General features: G+C 40.2%; 1 protein-coding gene across 2 annotated transcripts; it reads left to right on the top strand.

Moving 5' to 3' along the window:
• Nucleotides 1-13,183: 13,183 nt before the first annotated feature.
• Nucleotides 13,184-21,647, top strand: nup50 (nucleoporin 50). Of its 2 annotated transcripts, none has more exons than XM_051376203.1 (8): nucleotides 13,184-13,365; nucleotides 14,305-14,378; nucleotides 15,109-15,192; nucleotides 15,321-15,522; nucleotides 16,560-17,207; nucleotides 18,812-18,896; nucleotides 19,484-19,602; nucleotides 20,631-21,647. In XM_051376203.1, the coding sequence occupies exons 2-8, from the start codon at nucleotides 14,310-14,312 to the stop codon at nucleotides 20,828-20,830; spliced, it is 1,407 nt and encodes a 468-aa protein (XP_051232163.1). In that variant the 5' UTR covers nucleotides 13,184-13,365; nucleotides 14,305-14,309; the 3' UTR covers nucleotides 20,831-21,647. The 2 variants fall into 2 exon arrangements, with proteins under 2 accessions (XP_051232163.1, XP_051232162.1); XM_051376202.1 differs by having other exon boundaries at nucleotides 14,300-14,378.
• Nucleotides 21,648-22,172: the final 525 nt, after the last annotated feature.

The raw sequence follows: 22,172 nt of genomic DNA, 5'->3' as shown, positions 1-22,172 counted from the left end.
TAAATCATAAATACTCAGTGAGGGAACCGACATGTTGATGCAACTTAAAATAGCTTATTCTTCCCATTTAAGAAGAAACTAATCATCATGTTGTATATTTACCATCACTATACACTTTAAAATCATATTTGTCTTTCCACACATGCATGAAGCAGCAGATAGTGGTTAAATATTAGTATATTTACATCTTAACTTCTGTTTCTCTACAGTTTAAATTCCTTTTTCTGCCATATTTTATGAATCACATGATGTCATACTGACTTTATTTGAAGGGGAACGAGGTATTAATCATATAATCTTAGCAAAAACAAGCCTGGTTCTGCAAGTCATGCTCCACAGGCCTGTTGTTACTCCCTTACTCTCTCATTTATTCAACTACAGACTTTATTAACATTATTTGAGTAAATCTTTCCTCCATTATCTGAGACCGTAAAGTCATTTCCAGCATCCAGACTTTTAGTTGTCAGTACTGTTTTCTTTCCTTAATGTTATTTATTTTACATTTCCTTGTCATCATTCAACCAAATGTAAAGAATCATTTATAATAGGGCTGTGGCTCAGGATTACTTTCATTTGAATCACTTAGTTTAGTCTATAAAATGTCATTAATTAATGCAAAATCTTTATTCTTTGTGTGTTTTGATGACTCACCTCATTCATTTGCATTACAAACTTATAATCTAAGTTATTCTTGAACTACTTTCACCAGTAATGTAGCTTCAAATGAGCTCAAACTGCTGCGATTAGACGTTTAACATCATTTATGTGCTCTGGATTTCCAGCTTTAACAAGAAGAAACAAACATGGCAGCAGCAGCATCCTCATACAATCACAACTAAGTGAGACAGACAAGGACAATGTGGGGGGGTTACAGGATATAAACAATGTCGATACAGAAAAAGCCTCAAACCAAATCTGCCCAGTTGTAGTTTTTACCTCTTCAAACACAAAGAGGCCAAATGTGGCAGTTTGTTCTCAGAAATCCAGCCTCTCTTTTCTCCCCCATTTCTGTCAGTCTGACCCCCGCCACCTCCTCCTTCTCCTCCTCCTCTTCCCGCCCTTCGGACACTAGCAGCGCCGCTATTGGTCGAAGCTGCTGGTTCAGTGCGCGAGGGACTGGGAGGGGGCGGGAAGGGTGAGCCAATCAGGAGTTGCGAACGCGGAGCGACGCGGCGGGGAACCAATGAGCGGGGAGCGGGGGGGCGGGGCTGCAGGCGAGAGTATGTGATCTGAGAGTTGATGAAGAGCAGAGATGGCAGATAGTGTTTGAATTTATTGTTAACTCGACAGCGAACAACTTCACCACAGTTTTAAGCACAAATGAGCTCAATGTGAGCAGAAAATGGCGGTTAAATGAGTGTTTTTGAATGTTTTGAGTTGAGATGAACAGCCCGCATTTCGACGGCGGGAACAGAAAGTAGCACCATGGACAGAGGCAGCAGCTCCAGGGACTCAGAAACGGACATTACAATTCTTTCGACGCCGCTATGGAGCCATTTATTCCTGTCGGCGGTCTCACCAGCCTCCAGCTACACTCCACTGTGTTTATTATCAACACTTAAATCCAAGGGGAAACTCCCCGAGCCAACATCCATAAATACAGGCCTAAATTCTACATAAACCCCCCCCACAGTAAAGTTGTAGTTTGTAGTCAGCTTGCAGCGTTGACAGAAAGTAGTCCCTCCCTCGCTCCCTCCGCCCCTCCACCACCTCCACCGCCCCTCCGCTGCTCGCCTGCCCGCTGACACCCTCCCCCACCCCGGCCAGGTCTGCTGCTACATCAGCTGCTACTTTTCATTTCACGGCTCAGCGGTGAAACTCTTGAAGTCTTCTCTGTGGTGGCTTTCGATGCCAAGCTGCTCCGAGTTTTTCCTAAGCTGTTCTCGCTCTGAATGGACTGTAGATATAAACTGCAGCCTCCATGTTTTTGTTTGTGGTTTTTATTATCTCACGGTTGTGTGTCTGCAGGGCCGGAGCCAGGATTTAAAACAGTCCGATCCAAGTCCCCCAATGTCCCCCCACCACCTGTATTTCTCTTTATTTCTTTGTTTTTGTAATTTATGTCTTTATTTAAGTTTTTTTATAAGCAAACATAAGAAAAAAATGCACACTGTAAAACAGATTTGTTTTGTAATTTAATTTAATATATGGAAATATTAGTAAAATGACCACAAATATCCAGTGAATTTACACAAATAATGCCACAAAGAACAACAAAATACCAGTTTTTTTGTACATCTCCTGAAACTAATCCTCAACATTAACTCATTAGTTGAACCCAATTAAATTTTGGGGCAGTTTTTCCTTCCAATTTAATTAAATTTAATGAGTCCGACTCATTTTAATGACATACAGCTAAAATAAAATAATAACATTAACTTTAACATTACTTTTGTCCAACTCAAATTAATATAATTAATTGGAAATTAAATAATTAATTTAATTTGATCCTCCATTAAAACTTGCTTTCAACATACAACACCTGTCCAAAAGTTCGTGGACACCTAAACATTGTTTAATTCCAACACCTTGTTCATTAATGTGCTGCTCAGAATTAGAATTTGTTTTCGTTAATTAATTTTTAATTCAGTTTACTTTTTATGTAAATCAGATTATGATTCCTGTTGCCAGTAGGTGGCGCTGTGACTATATCTGAATATTAACAGGTAGACGTGTTCATGGCGGGACTTTTATCCCACAGGTGAAGTTTGGGGCCGATAGGACAGAGTACGCTCTAGTTACACCAACTTCCTGTTTCGTGGCGTTACAATTGAACGCCACGAACACGCCATTCTGCGAAAACTTAAGCTTTTGACAACTTTTCATCATGAACATCTTTAATTACACAATTTAAAGTCAATCTGATGATTTCTGTACGAAGAGTTTGTTCAAATACAACGTGAGTAAATCGCAATAAATGACCACTAAATTAAAAACGACATCATCACTGCAGCGCTCTGTATCATCATAAACTCATATTGTTTACACTTATTTATATTTCCCTGTTTAACGTGGCAGGTTCGTTACTTTCCTCTGGTTTAATTCTCAGTGAGCCTATAAAGTGCAGTCAGAGGAAGATTTACAGGAACTCAAACAGATTTGATATCAGCTGGACGTTAGTTTTATCTTATAGTCAACCTCGGGCCAGGCCCGGACCGGCCATCTGTCAATACTGGCAAAACCCAGCGAAGCCTGGCCGGTCCTGGACCCAGCCTGGGTCGTCACTCACAGGAAATGTTTAATGAGGAATATTTGGACAACAGAAAACGTCCAGCCGGCTGCTCGACTGGCTGCAGCAACACAACTTTTATTTTGGTGGTTTGTGAGGGAGGCTGCCACAAAAAGCCTCAGAAGCACGAGCGCCCCTGAATGCAACACCACAAAATGGAGTGAACTACTAACGTAGAGCAGACTGAAGTATTATAATGTGACTATATATATGTGTGTGTGTGTCTTCTTTCCAACATAGATTAGCTTAGCATGTAGCATGTCTACGTACAGGAAAGGAGGAAGTCGACCGAGGTTTGCTCAACTGTGATTGGAGCACAGAGTAAAAAGGGGCGGGGCTTACAAAGGGTCAATTGAGAGGCATCACCTAAAAAAAGGATGCGAGGAGGAAACGTATAATAATGATGTTTAAACTCGCTCCATCCCTCCGGCTCTTCATTCACCTGCTGGTAGACATGTTTCCACACAGTGAGTCTGAGCGTCGGTACTGAGCGCGTGCAGACAGCAGCAGGGTTGACAGTTAAATGTGTCCTAATATGAGCGGAGACACTCCATCACTGAAGTGGTGTCTGACATTTTTATTTGGTCTTCCAAATGGATGGTTGGCAAACAGCGTCGCACCACGCAGACGGAGCAACAAGCCAAGAACATATCCTTCACCGCTGATGAAAAGATACACTGACATTTGTAAGGATTGTGTCTTTGGGCTTATGAGAGGTTGACATAAATGTCAGCCAAGTGCAGTCAGAGAGCTGGCGGCTGAGATCAGAGAAAACAGTGCGTTCCTCTACCTACAAAAACACCAGAAAGACCCACAAACACTGAGCACACTGAAATATATGGAACTTATCAACCTTTGATCAATGTTCTTTATTATTGTGGATGAAGATACAACTTCAGCAGCTGCAACATTAAAGTGATGAACACATGAATGCATCATCAATTATAATACAATTGTAGTATAAAATTTAGTGTAGGTTAGTGCATATTATAAGTTAGTAATCAATTAATCACACAAAAGTTTTCTTATGCACTGTGGTTTGTTCACACAGATAACTGGAAATCAAGTAGAGAGCACTATGTTTTAAGTAATGATTTTGAGTGTTAAGTAGGATAGATTTATATAAGCTCACAAGGATGTTTAAGAAGGCATGTGTTTTAAGTTTATATGATTTCATGATAAGCACAAATACAAGTCTTCCTATCAGTAGTAAGCACCATGGTTATTTAGTAAAAGTTTGATTTAATGTGTTGAACATATAGAATGTGTGGTTGTAACACAAGTTTTCTTATCATATTATAAAGTTAAAAGACATCTGTGACATAATGGTGTAAGGAAAAGGTAATAAATGTTTTTTTTTAAAAATGGAAGTACAGCAAACTAGATTCTAATGGTGTAATCATGATGAAAGGAGAGCCAAAAGAAAATGTCATGGCCTACTAGTGTAGGCCATGAAGCCTGTGGGTTCAGTGATAAGAACATAGGCCTGACGAGGCAGGCAAGTAAGACACCAGTAGGATGGAGCGTGAGCAAAACAAAGGCAGGATAATTGGGCTGATAAGACAACCACTAGGATGGCGCATGGGCCCAACAAGGGCAAAATAATTGGGACCCACGTACTGGTGGACATTTAGGGTCTTTTCAAAGTAGATATACACCATTATGTTGTGGATGGAAAAGGTAGAAGGTGGGCAGGACTTGTGACAGAGGGCAAAAGTATATAAGAAGAAGCTTTGTGAGGATGAATTCAGTCTCTCCATGGATGGCTCGGGCTTTGTTTGTCTGTCAAGATAATAAAGCTCTATTCTACTGCCAACTTTGATGAATCCTGGTTGTTATTTTTCCACCTGAAGGAGAATAACTTTTAGACTAATTTGGACTTAGAAAATCATATGTTGGACACAATCTTCTGATCAAAAAGAGAACTCATTCTGACCCAGACCCAACACAATGTATATTACACAATAATCAGGATGTTAATGTTTGTTCTTCATTCTTTTACTTAAAGTTAACTGTAGTTTCCTCTATAGGAGATTATTTACATGTGAAATCTCAGTAATGTCAGATACCGATGTGGAACTGTCCTCCGTCAGCATCAGATGCTGCTTTCAGTCCCAGTCTGGACCTGTTGTTCGCTGGGAGCTCCCAGTCCAACAGAACCACTACAGCTGCTTGTTTTTACAGGAAACCCGCAAACAGCTCTCGGTTCTGTTTCATTCGGACTTTGAGAGTAAACATGTTTATTTGGAGCTGAATGAAAGCAGTGGGCGTGTGGCGGGAAGGAAACACATTAAAATAGTGTAAGAAAACTGCAGAAAGCTTTCAGGGTGCTGCTGCAGTGACAGTGTAGTATTACTGTGCGTATTAAAGTACTACCTGTATTATGTGACGTGTCAGTCAGACTAATGACAGCAGGCTCTTTCCAAACAACACCAACCTCTCAGAGTCAATTGTTGCTCTGCTGAGGCTGTGACCCAGTTCTCTCACTCAGAGCTTCTTTCACTTCACCGATTAATACACAAGTTTTTCCTGCGAGTGGTTTCGGCTCGGCTCTGGCTACCAGCCGAGCAATTCTGCTGCAGCCGGCACAAAGAAACAGCTATTGAACGATCGTATTTGAACAGAAATAAGGCGGCTGCGGTCCCATTCTGCTGCAGTGAATGGGAGAGAAACGTATTGTTCGGCTGGAAATTGTCATGCGGAGATAATGTGCTGACATAATAATGATTCACTGTGTTTTTTTGTGTGTCAGAAACATGCAGCGTAGCAGGGAGGAGGCGGTCGACACTGATGTTTGTGCATTCTTTGTTTTGTAGATTTCTTTGAAGAAGCTGCAAAGAATCACAAAGAGAACGAGTCTCTCTCGTAGACGAACATCGAGCAGCCTGTGCAAGCTGCAAAAGCAATAATTATCAGATCGTTCGCAGGCCCGAGGAGCGCCACAAGCTAACATTTAGCAATTAGGTTTGAATGTATCTGTATTATTAGCAACATAACAGGGAAATATTCTATTCACAAGCTCTTAAGAAACAAACAGGAGGTGTAATTGGTTTCAAATCATTATAAACTACTGCACAACATTAAAAAACTATTACATGAACAACACCATTATGATACATCTCCATTAAAGGTCCAGTGTGTAACAAGAAACTGAATATAATAATAATGATAATGATAATGATAGGTATGTTTTCATTAGTGAATAATCACCTGAGAATCATTAAATCGTTATCTTAGAATGATTAAAACATTAATATATCAGCAAACAGCTATTCTCCCTTTATACAGACACAGAGTCACATGGTGTCTCTCTCCCTCTGCCTGTGTTGTATCGCAGCCTCTCTGTGGTTTGTTTCCATAGCCGGTCTGCTCCGACTGAAACTGCTGTTTTTATCATCTACGTCGGTGAATTAAGGATTTATTTCCACCAAACCAGAGTTGGTGATTGTTGGAAACACTAACAGAGACGCTTTTAATGAGTTTTATTCTGTTTCTGTCCACTTTGAATGAAGTTACGATGATCTGAAGGTAAAATGAGTGTTTTTGTGTTAGTGGAACAAACAACTACAACTGTTAGTGGAACAAACAACAACAACTGTTAGTGGAACAAACAACAACTACTGTTAGTGGATAAACTTTGACAAGTGCATTTGTCTCCAAGGATTAACGTTAGCTTACGTTGTGGCCTTCTTCATGAATAATTACATATATATTATATATATCTAACTCAGTGAGTTAATGGTTCATTTCGGCTAAACTAGAGTTGGTGATTGTTGGAAAGACTAACAAATACGATTTTGGTGAGTTTTATTTCATTTCTGTCCACTTTCAAGTGTGTTTTACGATTATCTCGCTTAAATGATGGTTTTGTTAGTGGAGTCTGGTGGGCCTTTGCGCCATCTAGTGGCATGTGAATTTCATATATAACCTTTAATCAAAACAGTTGAGTAAGTATTGTAAAAAATAAATAATGTGGCACGCAGTATTATAATGAGTCACAAGCAGCGTTAAAACCCGTTTTCTAACCCAGTGGTGACGCAGCTCTTTGGCAGCAGCCTATCACTTGTTGTAAGTTTGAGGATTTAATAGGAATGAATTATTAATCAGCATAATTCAATCATCTCAGTCTGATTGTTCTAAACTCCCTTTAGTGTTCGCCAAGCCACTTCATATTAAACCAAACAGACAGTTTGTAATCAGGCGGCTTTAAAGAGTCTGACGGGCGAATTCATTTATCAGATGGATATTTCCCCAGGTGGAGGATCAGCTTCACAGGCTGTTATGAGCTCTGATCCAGAGCAGCGGGGAGGAAGAACTCCCCAAAAAACATCAGACAGCGTGCTGTTAATGCTGCATCCAGCAGCGACACATCAAACACACAATTCTTATAGCGGCTGCATCCGAATCTCTCACCACTGATGAACAACTACTGCTGCTGCTCTTAAAGAAATACTCATTCACTTCTTGTGTTTCTCTGCAGGGCCGACTGGTTGGACGGTATCCCAGCATGCACTGAGACATTAGTGACAACAAACCAGCGTACGAGGCGTTTTAACCTGCTGCCAGCTTTTACTGTTTGTTCTCACATTATGGATGAGTTTTCTGTCAGATCTATGGAAGCCTGTTTCCACCAAAATAATGATTCTGTGAGTCATTTTAATGAGAAACCTTCCCAAAATAAAGACTTAGCATCTGAAAATTATGAGAAAGCTTCTCAATATTTGGACTTTGTATTTAAAAATTAATGACTTTGAAATGCTAAGTCAATATTTTGAAAAAGTTTCTCATTATTATTTATGACTTAGAGAATTTATTTTTCCTCACATTGGCAGAAAAGGGCTTCCATATAAATCAAAATCAACTTTTATAGATCAAATTTATTTATATGTGTTCTGAGTTGGAAGCAGATTCAGAAGAAGTGAAAATAAAAGTTTTAAAGCGGTAAACAAAAGCCCAGGAATGAGACAAATCACAAACACGACCTCCGACCCCAGAGGGATGTAAAACCACTTTACCTCCCGAAAAAACTATTTGATACAGACACACCGTCTGATTTTATCATTGTGACTCTAAATCCTCCAGTTTCCTCTGAGAGAAGAAGAAGAATAAAAGGATGAAAAGAAAGAACCACAAGAAAGCTTTATATATTACATCTTCTTTATAATAATTTGACCTGTTTAATAATCGGATTCCTCAGCAGGTTTTTTATGTATTTATTTTATTTTCCATACAGTTTGTGTCTGTCCTGGTTCTTGTATTTATTCCATAAAATCTGCTTTTGCTGCGTCTATAAACTTGAAAACGAATCATATTCATCATATTCATCATTTTCATCATATCTGTGTGTAAAATAAATAAATAAAGTTCCAAAACTAAGAAAAGGTTACCTAGGAAACAATTAGCTTAGCTACTAAACAACTGAGCATGAAGCTCACATACAATTATTGAGGCTGAGCTGAATGAATGAATGAATGAATGAGTTAATATATAGATACAAACAAAAAACAAATGAGTGAATACATGAATATCTTAATGAGTGAGTGAATGAATGAATGGATTAATGTATAGAATAGATAAATAAGATAAACGTCTGGATGTGTAAATAAATTAATTTAAAAAAATGAATGAATGAATAAAACAATCAAGTGACTGAAGAAATTAATTGATGAATACATGAAATTAATGAATGAGTAAGTGAATAATATGGAATAAATAAGATCTGAATATAGTGAATCATTTTAATGACAATGTACAGATTTTAGTTACTTTAAAGAATAACTAAGTAAATATATTTATGTATTATTGATCGATTATAGCCACCAATTAATCATTTTAATGTACGTATGTTAGTGTTGTAGTTTTATTCAATAGATATTTATTTGAATATATATAATAATATTCAATATATATTTGAATATAAAGATAAATAAGACCATAAAAACTCTAGTTTTACTTAACTTTCTCATTTTTATGTTTGAAAACACTTTAAAATTTACACTTTTGCTGTTTTCCTTTAATGAAAAGTGAAAATACAGGAAGGTACAGTGACTCTTATTGTATTATATATTATATCTATATTAGTATTATTGGAGGCTGAATCTGAACAGAAGAGAGAGGAACATAAACTGATAGGAGGAAGGTTTGTCTGTTATCCCCTTTAGTACCACTCTCAGCCACTAGAAGGCATTAGCTTGTTTCCCTCCACACAGAACTCCATTTGAAATTTCAGCCTTTTAACAGCAGAAAATCTCATCTTTGTGCTTTAAAACAGAGGATTGAGATTTGTCTCACCTTCTTTTTTTTTTTTTTAATGGATACAACATTTTGGATCATTAAGAACATCAGTTCTGCTTCCTTTTAATTTGTCACTGCTAATTGCCGTCCACACAGCCAGTCAATTAATTCAACCTAATTATAGCTCCATTTGCAAAAGCCTAATTGACACGTAGATCTGTCTGCTGAACGGCCAATTAGAGACGAGATGCATGAAATATTACATGCATGAAATAAAATGATGGCGAGATCTTAACGATATAATCAAATATAATAATTAATTAGAAGGAATCTGGAGGCAGATCTGCAACCAGATGAGATTATTAACAGAGGTTCTGACTGTTCCACCAAACTCCATTCAGAAAACAGAGGATTTAAGTTTCAGCTTTATTTAACCTTCATTTTACAACCTAATCAATAATCACCAATAATTAATAAATGATTTTATGCAGAAAAGATAAAGTGAAATCATGATTAATCAGTTCATTCATTCAGTCCCTATTGTAAATAAATAAATAAGTTAGACAACTGAATGAGAGAATGAATAAATCGATTAATGAACAGGTGGATTGATTAACGAATGAATCAGTGAATGAACTCATGGAAGGCTTGATTAATGGATTAACTGATGACTGGATGAATAAGTGAATAAATACATTACTTAACTAACAGGTAAAAGTAAGTGATTTGGCAGGTGAATGGATGAATATGAATAGTTAACTTTATTAACTGAATATGTGAATGAGTGAACCAACAAATAACAGATTAACTTAAGAATGAGTGAATTAACTAATAACTAAATAATAAACTAAATAAATAAGATGAATGGATGAATTAATTGATATATTGATTCTAATAGATGAATAAATAAACAACAAGTGAGTGAATAAATGAATAAATGTACGAAATGAATAAATAAGATGAATGGATGATAATAGAATGAATAAATGAATTAATACGAAGATCCTGTAGACTGTGGTTGTCTGTGGTTGTCTGTGGTTGTCTGTGGTTGTCTGTGGTTGTTTGTGGTTGTCTGTAATTGTCTGTAATTGTCTGTGGGTGTTTGTGGTTGTCTGTGGTTGTTGTGGTTGTCTGTGGTTGTTTGTGGTTGTCTGTAGTTGTCTGTATTGTCTTTAGTTGTCTGTAGTTGTCTGTGGTTGTCTGTGGTTGTCTGTAGTTGTCTGTAGTTGTCTATGGTTGTCTGTAATTGTCTGTAGTTGTCTGTGGTTGTCTGTAATTGTCTGTAGTTGTCTGTAGTTGTCTATGGTTGTCTGTAATTGTCTGTAGTTGTCTATGGTTGTCTGTAATTGTCTGTAGTTGTCTGTAGTTGTCTGTGGTTGTCTGTGTTGTGGTGCTTTGGCGTTCCCTCGCCTCATTTGCATTAATCGCTGATGTTCAACATCTCTTCCCGGCTGCTGATCAATAGTTTATCAGCTCCCTCAGGAGAGACGCCGGCTTTGATGGTCCGATACGAACCGACCGGACCAACTCGCTCTGAGCTCCTCCGGCTGCTTCAGGCTTCAGTGGCCTCCTGCTGAGTCGGGGGGGCCTCCTTCTTATCAACACACTGTAATTCATCTGCACAGCAGGACGGAGCTGCTTCTATTAAACCAGCAGCTTCTGAAGGGGACGGAACAAAAACTCATCTCAGGAATCAAACAAATATCCGTCGTCGGGGGAGACCCATTAATATTTATAGATACTGATTTCTAGATTTAGATATTAACTGATTCATTGGTAGTCTATAAAATGTTTCTCAGAGCCTCAGGTGACGTCTTCAAACTGTTCAGTGGAGCTACAAAATATGAGGATTAGTCTTTTAGTTGAGGCCAGCTGTCTCAGTATTTTGGGATATTCCACAAGCTTTGTGTTGGACTGGTAGATGTTAGCCGACTCCATTCATGAGCTATGTGTGTCTGTCTGTCTAATTTCTTTCAACCTGTTCACTTATTTGAACTAAAAGGTGATTAATAACAATCAGAATCTTACACATTGAACCTTTAATTCATTCAGAATGAACTCACTGTGAACTCTTTGTAGTATTTCAGAATAAAATGCTGGATTTGATAGCAGCTTTTAGAAGAAGCTCCCATCAGTCAGAGAGATGTGTTCGGCTTTAAAGAGCCCCTGCCTCTCTCAGCCTCACATGTTGGCCGCCTTGTTCCTTCTACATTATACAGGTTTCCTCTTTTTTCTACTGCCAAGTCTTTCCATTTTCTCCTCGCCAGCTGGTCAAGGGTCTCCTGCTGCCGCTAGGGCCCACAGCTCACTTCCTACTTTCTCCAGCACCTGTTCCTATTTGGCAAAGCCGACCGGGATCCTGAAAGCTTGGAGACGAGCCATCTGCTGCCCAGCTCTGCACCATTTTACCCCCCGATCCCTCGAGTCTCTGCATGCAACCCGGTTTTTTTCCCTTCCTCCAGCTCTGAAACACACAGCGCCGCTGAACGATGGAGTGAAAGCTGGAATGCATTTGGCTGGCAAATCCCAAACCCACCATGTAGCTGAAGGGAAAGGCTGCGCAGGTTAAACCAGAGAAGGACACGTGTAGCGGGGCGCAGATGCCTCATGCAGGCCGAGTGACTGATAACTGTAATTTCTGAAAGTTATTCTGACCTTCACGTAGCAACAGCGGCTTATTTCTGTTGTCTCACTGTAACAGTCTTTGTTTAACTTACAACTAATGTTTTAACTTCTGAGGAACTCAGTTTCTTTGTATTTTTATATTAAAATCAAATCATTGTGTCTTCCTGTAAATTTCAACCAGATGAAATGAACCAGAAGACTCATTAGTCAGCTAGTTAGCTCACTTAGCCCCGAGGTACTCAAATTACCAACATACCATAGTTTAGTTTTTATCATAGTTTTTTATATCTGTATTTATTTATTAAGTAATTGCTGCTGTGACAAGGACTTTTCCCCGTTGTGGGATTAATAAAGTAATACAATCAGATGCTGCACTCAGAAATACGTAAATACGAAGAAGCAAACGCTGATTTCTGGTTCATGAACTTTAGAGATGTGACATTTGGTTGATTTGGCGGCACCGAGGACAACCAGACTGTGCTTCAATACGCTGCCTTTAAACCAACTTTATTTATAACACAGGGAAGACAAAGTCAGTTTCTTGAGGTTTTCCATTTATTTAAGTGCACATTTAACTCACAGGACGTAATATTATAGTAATGTAGATTCTGATTTATGCACAACAGGGTCACACATGGTATAAACCACTGACAGTATATAGAAGGTATACACCCAGGATTCAAGGATCGAAGGTTATTTTACTGTAATTTACAACTCAAGGTTGTCGAATTACATTTATGCTACTTTTAAAAAACAAAATAAAAATTGATTAATGATTCCTGTGTGTATACGTGTAGGTATATATGTATATAAATAACTGTATATATTGTTTTATTTTATTTATCTGATATGTATCTTTTTTCTAAATGAACTACAAACCTTTATATTTATATTTATATTTATATTTATATTTATACAGCCTTATGTTGTATAATGATTTATTAATCCCGTTGGTTCCTCGATAAATATAAAAAAAACTAAACTAATAGAAATATATTGGATTATTGTAGTTCTACGTGTTGTTCTGGACTACAACTCCCACGGTGTAGGGAACGCTGTGCCTGCTGCGCATGTGCAGAAAGGTGGGGCGCGCGAACCCATGCGGATGTACCGCTATGTAAAATGGCGGCGTGAGAGAGGCTCGTTCAAAACACAGCGGTTTGTTTTTTACCTGTGACGGCGGTTAGCTAACACCTGTGAGCCGGTGAGCGGTACCTGCGGCTGCCCGAGACCCATCCACAGGTTCAGGTCGGAATTCACAGTCCCGAATAAAAAAGGTTCGTGGACTTTAAATGGATTAAAACGAGCCTGAAAGAGGAGCTAACGTTAGCAGCTAGCAGCTAACGTTAGCTCCACAGCGGTGTTTAACATGACGTTAGCTGTTAGCTGTTAGCTGCTAGCTGCTAATGTGTGCGGCCCCGTTAGCTCGCCGGCTAACGGCCGCAGGAGGATTTATTAGGAGTCTTCTCAGAGCCTGCTCACTTAACAGTTAATTATTTAATTATTTCAGCCGATTAACTGTTAATGAGACTGAAGTGTTAGTTAGCATCCTCGCTGCTTGTTAGCCTCGTTAGGAGGAGCTAACTGTTGGCTAACTTTAGTTCCACCGGTTTCAGTATCGGCTGATCGGATCGATATATCGATGACTGGAAGAAGGTGTTTGAGTGAGGTTGGCTCACACTGACCACACACAGACACTGAACTGGGGGGGGGACTTTATTCTAGTTTATTTGACTTTTTATTGTATTTTCTGATGATAAAACAATTAATTAATGTTTTAATTAAATCAATCAACCCCTCATTGTGTAAACCAATGACCTCTGACTGTCTGCCTTATTTAATTCATATTTCATATTATACTCAACACAAACACTGACCGCTGATAAAACTGAGTTTTCCTGATATTAATATATAATTATTAACAATCATAAAGACTTAATGGGCTTCTGTTTTCTTCTCACTGACACTCAACCATTGTTTTATTAGCGCTGTGATTGTTCAGACCTCCTGATTAAAGAGTTTAATTTCAGCTGTAATCGTACACTTTGTGTCGTATGAAGGGAGAAAGTATTCAGAACCTGTCAGATTATTATTTATCAGGGTGCAGCAGATTTCTTATTTCCTGTCGGGAGGTCAAACGTACAGTATTCTCCTGAACTCAACTTTTACATATTGTGTTATTGTTTTAATCCTCGTTGCTCTTCGTTACAGAGCAGGTGGGATGGCGAAGAGGATCGCTGATAAAGAGCTAACGGACAGGAACTGGGATCAGGAGGAGGAGGGAGAGGAGGTGAGTCTCCCCAGTGGACGGACGGGGCTCTTTAAAGATAACACTGATGGAACTTTAATACTGTGTTAGGTCTGCACACTTAATCAAATATTAATCATGTTTTTGGCTTCGTGAACATTATGCTGCGATATTTATGTTCAATACGTTCGCTGCATATTAAATAAAGAGGCTTCCTGAACCAACAGCCGGGTGATGGAGGTGTTTCAGAGTCGAGGAATAAAATACAACTCACGTCTGCAGCACGAGGACGAACGGATAACCACCGTTGTTTGGAAGTGTTCAGCAAGAAGAAATCGTATTCAGAGACAGCTGACCTCTGAATGAGGAGCTGTCTTATGTTGATGCAAAGATTTCTACGTTAGCAGGAATGTAGCACGACACTCAAGTGAAAGCTGTTCTGTTTATTTAAAGTCTATAGTGCTATACAAAGAGTTTGTCCTTTTTAAAATCAATCAATAATCTCAATATTGAACGATTGAGTATTTTGGCCATGATCGAACAGTATTTGTATTTATCTGACCTTTTTAAACATCAACTCTCGGTTGTTGTTTTCATCTCCAAACTCACATATGTCCCCCAGTTTACAGCTTTTATTTTGAAACTCTGGTTAGTTTTTGTTGAAACTCGACTGTCGAGCAGAAAAGTCGATCTCAACCAATGCTGGAGTATAAAGTAAGCGAAGGAGAGATCCAGATGTGTGCAGTGATGTGTTAACCTGTGACTCCTCCAGGCCGGGACCTTCTCAGTAGCAAGTGAAGATGTGTTGAAGAACCGGGCGATAAAGAAGGCCAAACGCAGAAATATCGGAGCAGAGGTAAAACCACAAACGTCTAATTCAACTTTATTACAGTTTAATGTGAATTAAATATTTCATTTATTATTATTTAGTGTCCATGAAGGTTTGTTGTAGCAGGAGTGAACTCAGAGTTTTGTTGGTTTCAGGGCGAGAGCAGCGGATCCTTCAAAGGTTTTAAAGGATTTTCTTTAAGCGGGACAGCGGCGAGTGGAGGTTCGACCCCGACGGCGTTTTCTGGTTTTGGGAACGGCGGCGGCTTTAAAGGCCTCAGCAGTCTGACCAACGGAAACAGCATCGCTCCATCCTTCGGAGGTTTCTCTTCTCCTTCTGCAACCACTGCTACACCCGGTGAGGACTGTCTCCATGTGAATGTACTGATTATTGGCTGATTATTGGCTGATCATTAACAATATGAACGTTGGTATTCGTCACCAGAGGCTTTCTGTGGAGTTTGTGCTGCTGGGTTGTGACATGAAGCCAGAGAGAGCTTTGTGTGCTTCATGCTGCGTATTCACACGAGATAAACTGTGTTTTATTCTAACTTACTGACATTATCCTCTGGTCGGTGTGTTCATGAAGCTGCTGCTGTGCCACATGTGCACATCTCTCTCATTTTAAAGCTCCACTGATGCTTTCTGCTGCTGCTGAAGGTGTTTAAGTCAAAGGAAAGACACACAGACAGCTGTGGGGGTTTATAAAGGAAAGACGTGACATTATAATGAAGTACTGTAGTTCTCTAAATGTAAGAAAATATGTTTGTTTGGAACAACAACAAATGTGACCTCATGATCTGAATTGTGATGGAATAAAATGTTTAATAAAAATTAATCATAAATCCTATCACAATATCTGTATAATAATAATAATAATAATAATAATAATAATAATGTACAGTATGAGGGGAGTTTATTCTGCAGTTTGATGTTTGTGTTTTTCATCTTTTTGTAAAATCAGTGTTGTTGTTAATAGAGTGTGATGGTCCATTGTCTTGCTCTGCTGGTGCTCTAGTGCGACACCTAGTGGCAGTTAATTTTTATATTTTATATATATATATATATATATATATATATATATAAGCACTCTGCAGTGTGACCTGATTTTAGATCACTTGAATCTAACTGGTATAAAGGGCGGTGCTCTTATGAAATCATCCTCTGGTTTCAGTCGACTGTCGGTGTGTAATGGGGTTGGAAGCTGCTCCGTTGTGGAGGGTTTGGTTTGGTAGTGGAGTGTAATGGAGCTGAATCCGGGGGGGGGTGTTTGTGTCTGGCTGCTCTCTCACTTCATGTCGTCTCGTTGCTGCAGGGCAGGATGGGAGGGGGGGAGGGGACACTCTCCTCATCCAGCTGCTGTCACACTAACAGTTTCTCCCTTCACTATCTCAGGTCTGACGTTCAACGGCCCCGCCTCCTCCAAGCCCACCACCGACGTCACGGCCAAGCAGACCAATGGCTCCGCCCCGAGCCCGACTCAAAGCTCGAGCACCGGCAGCAGCGGCGGCAGCAACAAGGAGTACAGCCGGCAGCTCACCGCTCTCAACTGCTCGGTGCGGGACTGGATCACCAAGCACGTGAACGACAACCCTCTGTGCGACCTCAACCCCATCTTCAAGGATTATGAGCGGCACCTGGCCAGCATCGAGCGGCAGTACGGAGCCGGCTCCGCTGACGGAGGCTCCGAGGAGAAGAAGCAGGGAGGGATGCTGCCAACCACAGCCACCCCTCCTCCTCCTCCCTCATCTTCCTCCAGCAGCAGCAGCAGCTCAGCGGCTCCGGCTCCAGCCGCCAATTTGTTCTCCTTTGGCAAAAATACGACAGAAGACCCGGGCCGGGACAAAAGCAGCGCCACTCCCATCGGCGTCTCGTTTAACTTCGGTCAGAAGGTGGACAGCTCGGTTCTTGGCTCCTTAGGGTCCAAAACGACTCCCCCCAGCTTCTCCTTCTCCTCCAGCCAGACCTCCCTGTTCGGAGCTCCTGGATCCGCTGCACCGATGTCCTTCAGCGGGACGAAGCCCGACGACTCTCGGCCTGCAGGTACGCCGCCAGGAACATCTTTATGTCCTTAAACTGAGAGAGAGAGAGAGTCTGTCTGCAGCCACTGTCACATTTAAAGCTCCAGCTGATTATTATTCTCATTAGCAATTAATCTGCCGAATACTGTAGAGAAATGTGATCATCGTGGAATCTCTTTGGTCAAATATTTGCTGATTATTTGAGGATTTGCTGCCTGTTTCTCTAACTCAGATAGTAAATGAATCTCTGTGAGCCCCGGAAAGTTTTCACTGCTTCATTAATCGGATAATAATAAGAATAATAAGAATAATAATAATCAGATAATTAAAATAATCACCAAATGCAGTCAAATGTGATTCTATTTATTTTGATATAAAGCCGAGGAAAATCAGGAAATCTCTGCAGTTGGAAGCAATAAATCAGATCTCAGCGGGTTTCAGTTTCATCGGGTAAAACCTGACAAACTGATTCCTGATATTTTCAGTTATAAACAGTTTGTAATGAATTCTTACATGTTGACTTATTCATTATTACTTACACTGAATATTTGTCACAATTATAATAAAATAATAAATACTGGCATGTTAAAGACGAGGAAACAAGAAAACCCTGAAGGGAAAAAAGGGAAAATAAAACCCAAATAAATTCACAATAATGTAATCAATTGTTTGTAATCAGCAGGAAACAATAATCTGTGTTATAGATAATAACTATATAAAATATGGCTGCAAACAACAATTAAATTCATCGTTTAGTCTTTAAAATATCAGAGTAAAGTTTAAAATGCCGACACAACCGAACAGATACCGAAGATATTCAGTTTACGGTCTGTTGATCAGCTATTGATCAATCAGCTATCGATTAATCAGCTAAAACCTCGTGTTTTTTAAATGTACTCTGGTTGAACAGAGATTCCCTTTTCCGTGTGTGTGTGTGTGTGTGTGTGTGTGTGTGTTGTGTCTGTGTGTGTCTGTGTGTGTCTGTCTGTGTCTGTCTGTGTCTGTGTGTGTCCCAAGAAATATGAGCCACATCATCCAGATAGTGGCGGCCATAAATCCAGTTGTAGGAAGGCCACGCCCCCTCACGCTGTCACTCTGACTTCAGATCAACGTGCTCTAAAGTCCGTCTGACAACATTTTCCACCATTTTGAATTTTTTGACAACCACATTTTTGCCGTCTCCTCCTGAACCGTCGGTCCGATCGCTACCAAACCTTCTGTGGACGAACACAGGACGGAGCTGATCAATAGTTGTGTAATACCTGTTAATATCTTTATTCAGTTATCAAGATATTGACCAATGAGCTTCAGAGGGGGCGTGGCTCAGTGCGTACATGGACATGAATCATCAACCGTTGGGCTGAAAATCACAAAACTCGTCTTTCTATCTTTCCAGTAGTCTCATAGACCGTGTGTGAGAGTTAAACCCCCTGAACAGCTGCCGATGGCTTTATTAATTATTATTAATGAGCGTAGATCTAATCGCTTCAGTGTGTGTGTGTGTGTGTGTGTGTGTGTGTTGTGTGTGTGTGTGTGTGTGTGTGTGTGTGTGTGTGTATTGAGATTAAGAACGGTTTCAAATAATGAAAAAAACGTGAATTAAAACTGTTTGTTGTGTTTGTGTAGACGAGAACGGAGACGAGGAGTCGGATGAGCCGCCCAAACCGGAGATCAAAGAGGTGAAAGAGGACGACGCCTTCTACTCAAAGAAGTACGTCTGACTGTCTGTTTATTTATTTATATATATATATATATATATATATATATATATATATATATATATATATATATATATTAGAGGCAACACGGTGAAATCATCTTTTAAAACTTTAATTTCTATTATTTTTAATGAGTTTTTATTGGTGTCAGTGTTGGTTTTAGTTTCTGTATTATAAAATTGGAGCCATTTGACAGTTTACAGCACTCATTGACTCTAACGCCTCTTTGTGCTTGTTGTTGACACATTTGACCCAGTTGGCACAAAATTGAGTCACTGAAGACACTTTTTCATAATAAAAATGCAAATCAGAAGATTTTATGTTGAATAAATTGGTTAAATTATTGGTATTGACTCCTCGGGTTTCTGTCCTTTGGGATGATTTAAATAAACTGCAGTGAGTGTTTCTATGTGAATGTAACAGAATAACATTGTACTCTTTCAACCACACTCCATTCAATAACTGTATATAATGTAATCAGATCTCTCCACTCTGAAGCTGCAGTTTGTTTGTAGAATATTTTAATATGAACACATGATTTATTAGTTTTAACCCTTTACTGTCTGCTGTTGTCTGTCAGGTGTAAACTGTTCTACAAGAAGGACTCTGAGTTCAAAGAGAAAGGAGTGGGAACTCTGCACCTCAAACAGACGGACGACGGAAAGACTCAGATGATCATTCGCGCCGACACCAATCTGGGTAAAAGCATTTATTCTCATTTTATATCCAGTGAGGAGGAAGACACAGAATCCACAGCGTCTCTAAACAATCTGCTCTAGGAACTGACCTCCGCCTGCCAAAATACCCCTCAAATAATAAAGCGGTACCCCTAAAACCTGACATAATAAAAACCCTCAGTTCATAAGGGTTCAAACTTATAATGACTGGCAGAAAAGAAGTTCTATATGTTTATCTATCAATTAACCAAGAAACCAAGAGTGTCGTCCATTCTGCGGTCTTTAAAATGTCAGAAAACGACGTCTTCAGGTGTCTGACGCCCCGAAGAAAACCTCTGTTAGCTTTAAAATGTCAGCAGGTGATAGAATACAGACAGTTGCTGCTCCACAGTACAGAGAGTGACGCTGATCCAACGGCTCCACCTGCTGGTCGCTCAGAGCGACTGTCCACAGGCTGGAGGAGCAGCTATTAATGATAACGTGGCAGCCTGTGAGGTTGCCGTGGTAACGCCGCTCCTGCTCAGGTTGATCCCGTCTTAATTTATATCAAATCAATGAGAGAGAGAGACAGGAGGTGCTCGGAGGTATCGACTGTATCTTTGTGTTGTTCCCACACATCCTGGAAAACCTGGAAACTAGAGAGTAGTCATGGAAACGCCTGGAAATTTATTGAAATGACCAAATATCCTGAAACTGACAGTTATATTTATATATCTGTCTCACACACCCTGCGTCTGTCTCACACACCCTGCGTCTGTCTCACACACACACGCTGCCTCTGTCTCACACACCCTGCCTCTGTCTCACACACCCTGCCTCTGTCTCACACACCCTGCGTCTGTCTCACACACCCTGCCTCTGTCTCTCACACACGCTGCCTCTGTCTCACACACACCTCCCACGTGCGTCTGTCCCACACACACACTGCCTGTCTCACACACACTGCCTGTCTAGTTAGCCTGTGATTTGCTAACATCAGATCAGATGTATCTGATTGATTCATTGTCTGTCTGACTGTCTGTCTCTCGCCCCCCCTCCTCCCCCCGTTAGGAAACATCCTGCTGAACATCATCGTGCCGTCGTCCATGCCGTGCACTCGGGTCGGGAAGAACAACGTGATGGTGGTGTGCGTCCCCAACCCGCCCGTCGACGACAAGAACCCCGGCAGCCCCGTCCCCCTCCTCATCCGGGTCAAAACCACCGAGGACGCCGACGAGCTCCACAAGACCCTGGAGGAGAAGAAAGGCTGAACCCTCCTCCCATCCTCCTCTTCCTCCTCTTTTATCCTCCGGACTCATCGACCTCACCGCGCCGGTTACACACACACACACACACACACACACACACACACACACACACACACACACACACACACACACACACACACACACACACCCCTGTACTTCCTGGTAAATCCCCGTCAGTTGCTCACAATAAATTGGTCGTCATACTGTGAAATATTTCCTTTTCACTTTTAATCTCAGAAGCAGGTCGCCGTCGCTCTTCGTCTTGGCTACATTCCTCCTCCTCCTCCTCCTCGTCCCGGTCCGACGCCGCTGCTGCTGTTTTATTAGAGAACCTGAACGATGTGTCTCATCAGCCAGTGTTTGATTTTACTGTTTTAATTTGGTTGTGTGACTGAAAGACGAATGAATCCTTGTTGTGCGACGCCGCTCAGTCTTTTTTTGGGGGAAACCTCCAAAATAAAGGTCCAGTCGATTTGGTTTTACAAATTAAATCCTCGCAGTCAGTTAATTGTTCAAACGATGGAGGTGTGTCTGATGTTTTTTGTTTTTTTTCTTGCTCTGGAAACTATTTATTGTGTGAGCAGGATTCGTGCTCTCACTGATTGAACCTGGTGTGAATGTTTCCCCTGAAGAGCGTCGGTGTTGGGGAGGGAAGCGTGAGACTGACCCGTTGTTTTATTTTCTGTAAACATGGACTCTGTTGTTTTTCCAAGTGTCCTTTGTGTGGCCTTCGGTTCGGCCTTCGAGATGAGGCATGCTGTCATCGTCTGAGAACATTTGTAAAGACATTTATTGGGGAATAAAAGGAAACAAACCACCACGCCTGCTTCTCAGTTCATTTGTTAATTTTAGCTCCTTTTTTGTTTTTAGGATTAAAGATTCACTGCTGAGGTTAGAAATGAGTAAATTAACTAAACGTCTCAGAGTATTTCATGTTTTAAATCTAAGTTTAACACTAATAACTCACAGTAGGTCTACATGTACGGAAGCTCATTGCATTCACAGATAATTGGACGCTTAATGTCGTAATTACAAGAAAAGAAGAATTGTTTATATTTTCTTGTAATTACAGTTTTCGTCAACCTTTGCTGACCTGAGCTACAGATGACTCGGGTTTATATCTAATCTGCTTTCCTTCTCTGTATTAGTCTTATAAATATTAATGTTACTTAATGTTAACCCTTCTGAAGTCCCGCCCCTTTTTGCTCTGTGCTCCAATCACAGTTGAGCAAGCGTCGTCAACGTCCTCCTTTCCTGTACTTAGATATACTACGTATTCAAAGTATATAGTCACATCTTACGTTAGCTATTGTTAGCATATCTAAGTATTGTCATGAACTGTAAT

The sequence above is a fragment of the Dicentrarchus labrax genome, unplaced genomic scaffold (assembly GCF_905237075.1).
Source record: "Dicentrarchus labrax unplaced genomic scaffold, dlabrax2021, whole genome shotgun sequence".
Lineage (NCBI taxonomy): Eukaryota > Metazoa > Chordata > Actinopteri > Moronidae > Dicentrarchus > Dicentrarchus labrax.
The sequence above is the reverse complement of the archived record's forward strand: the minus strand, read 5'-3'. Positions and strand labels throughout refer to the sequence as shown.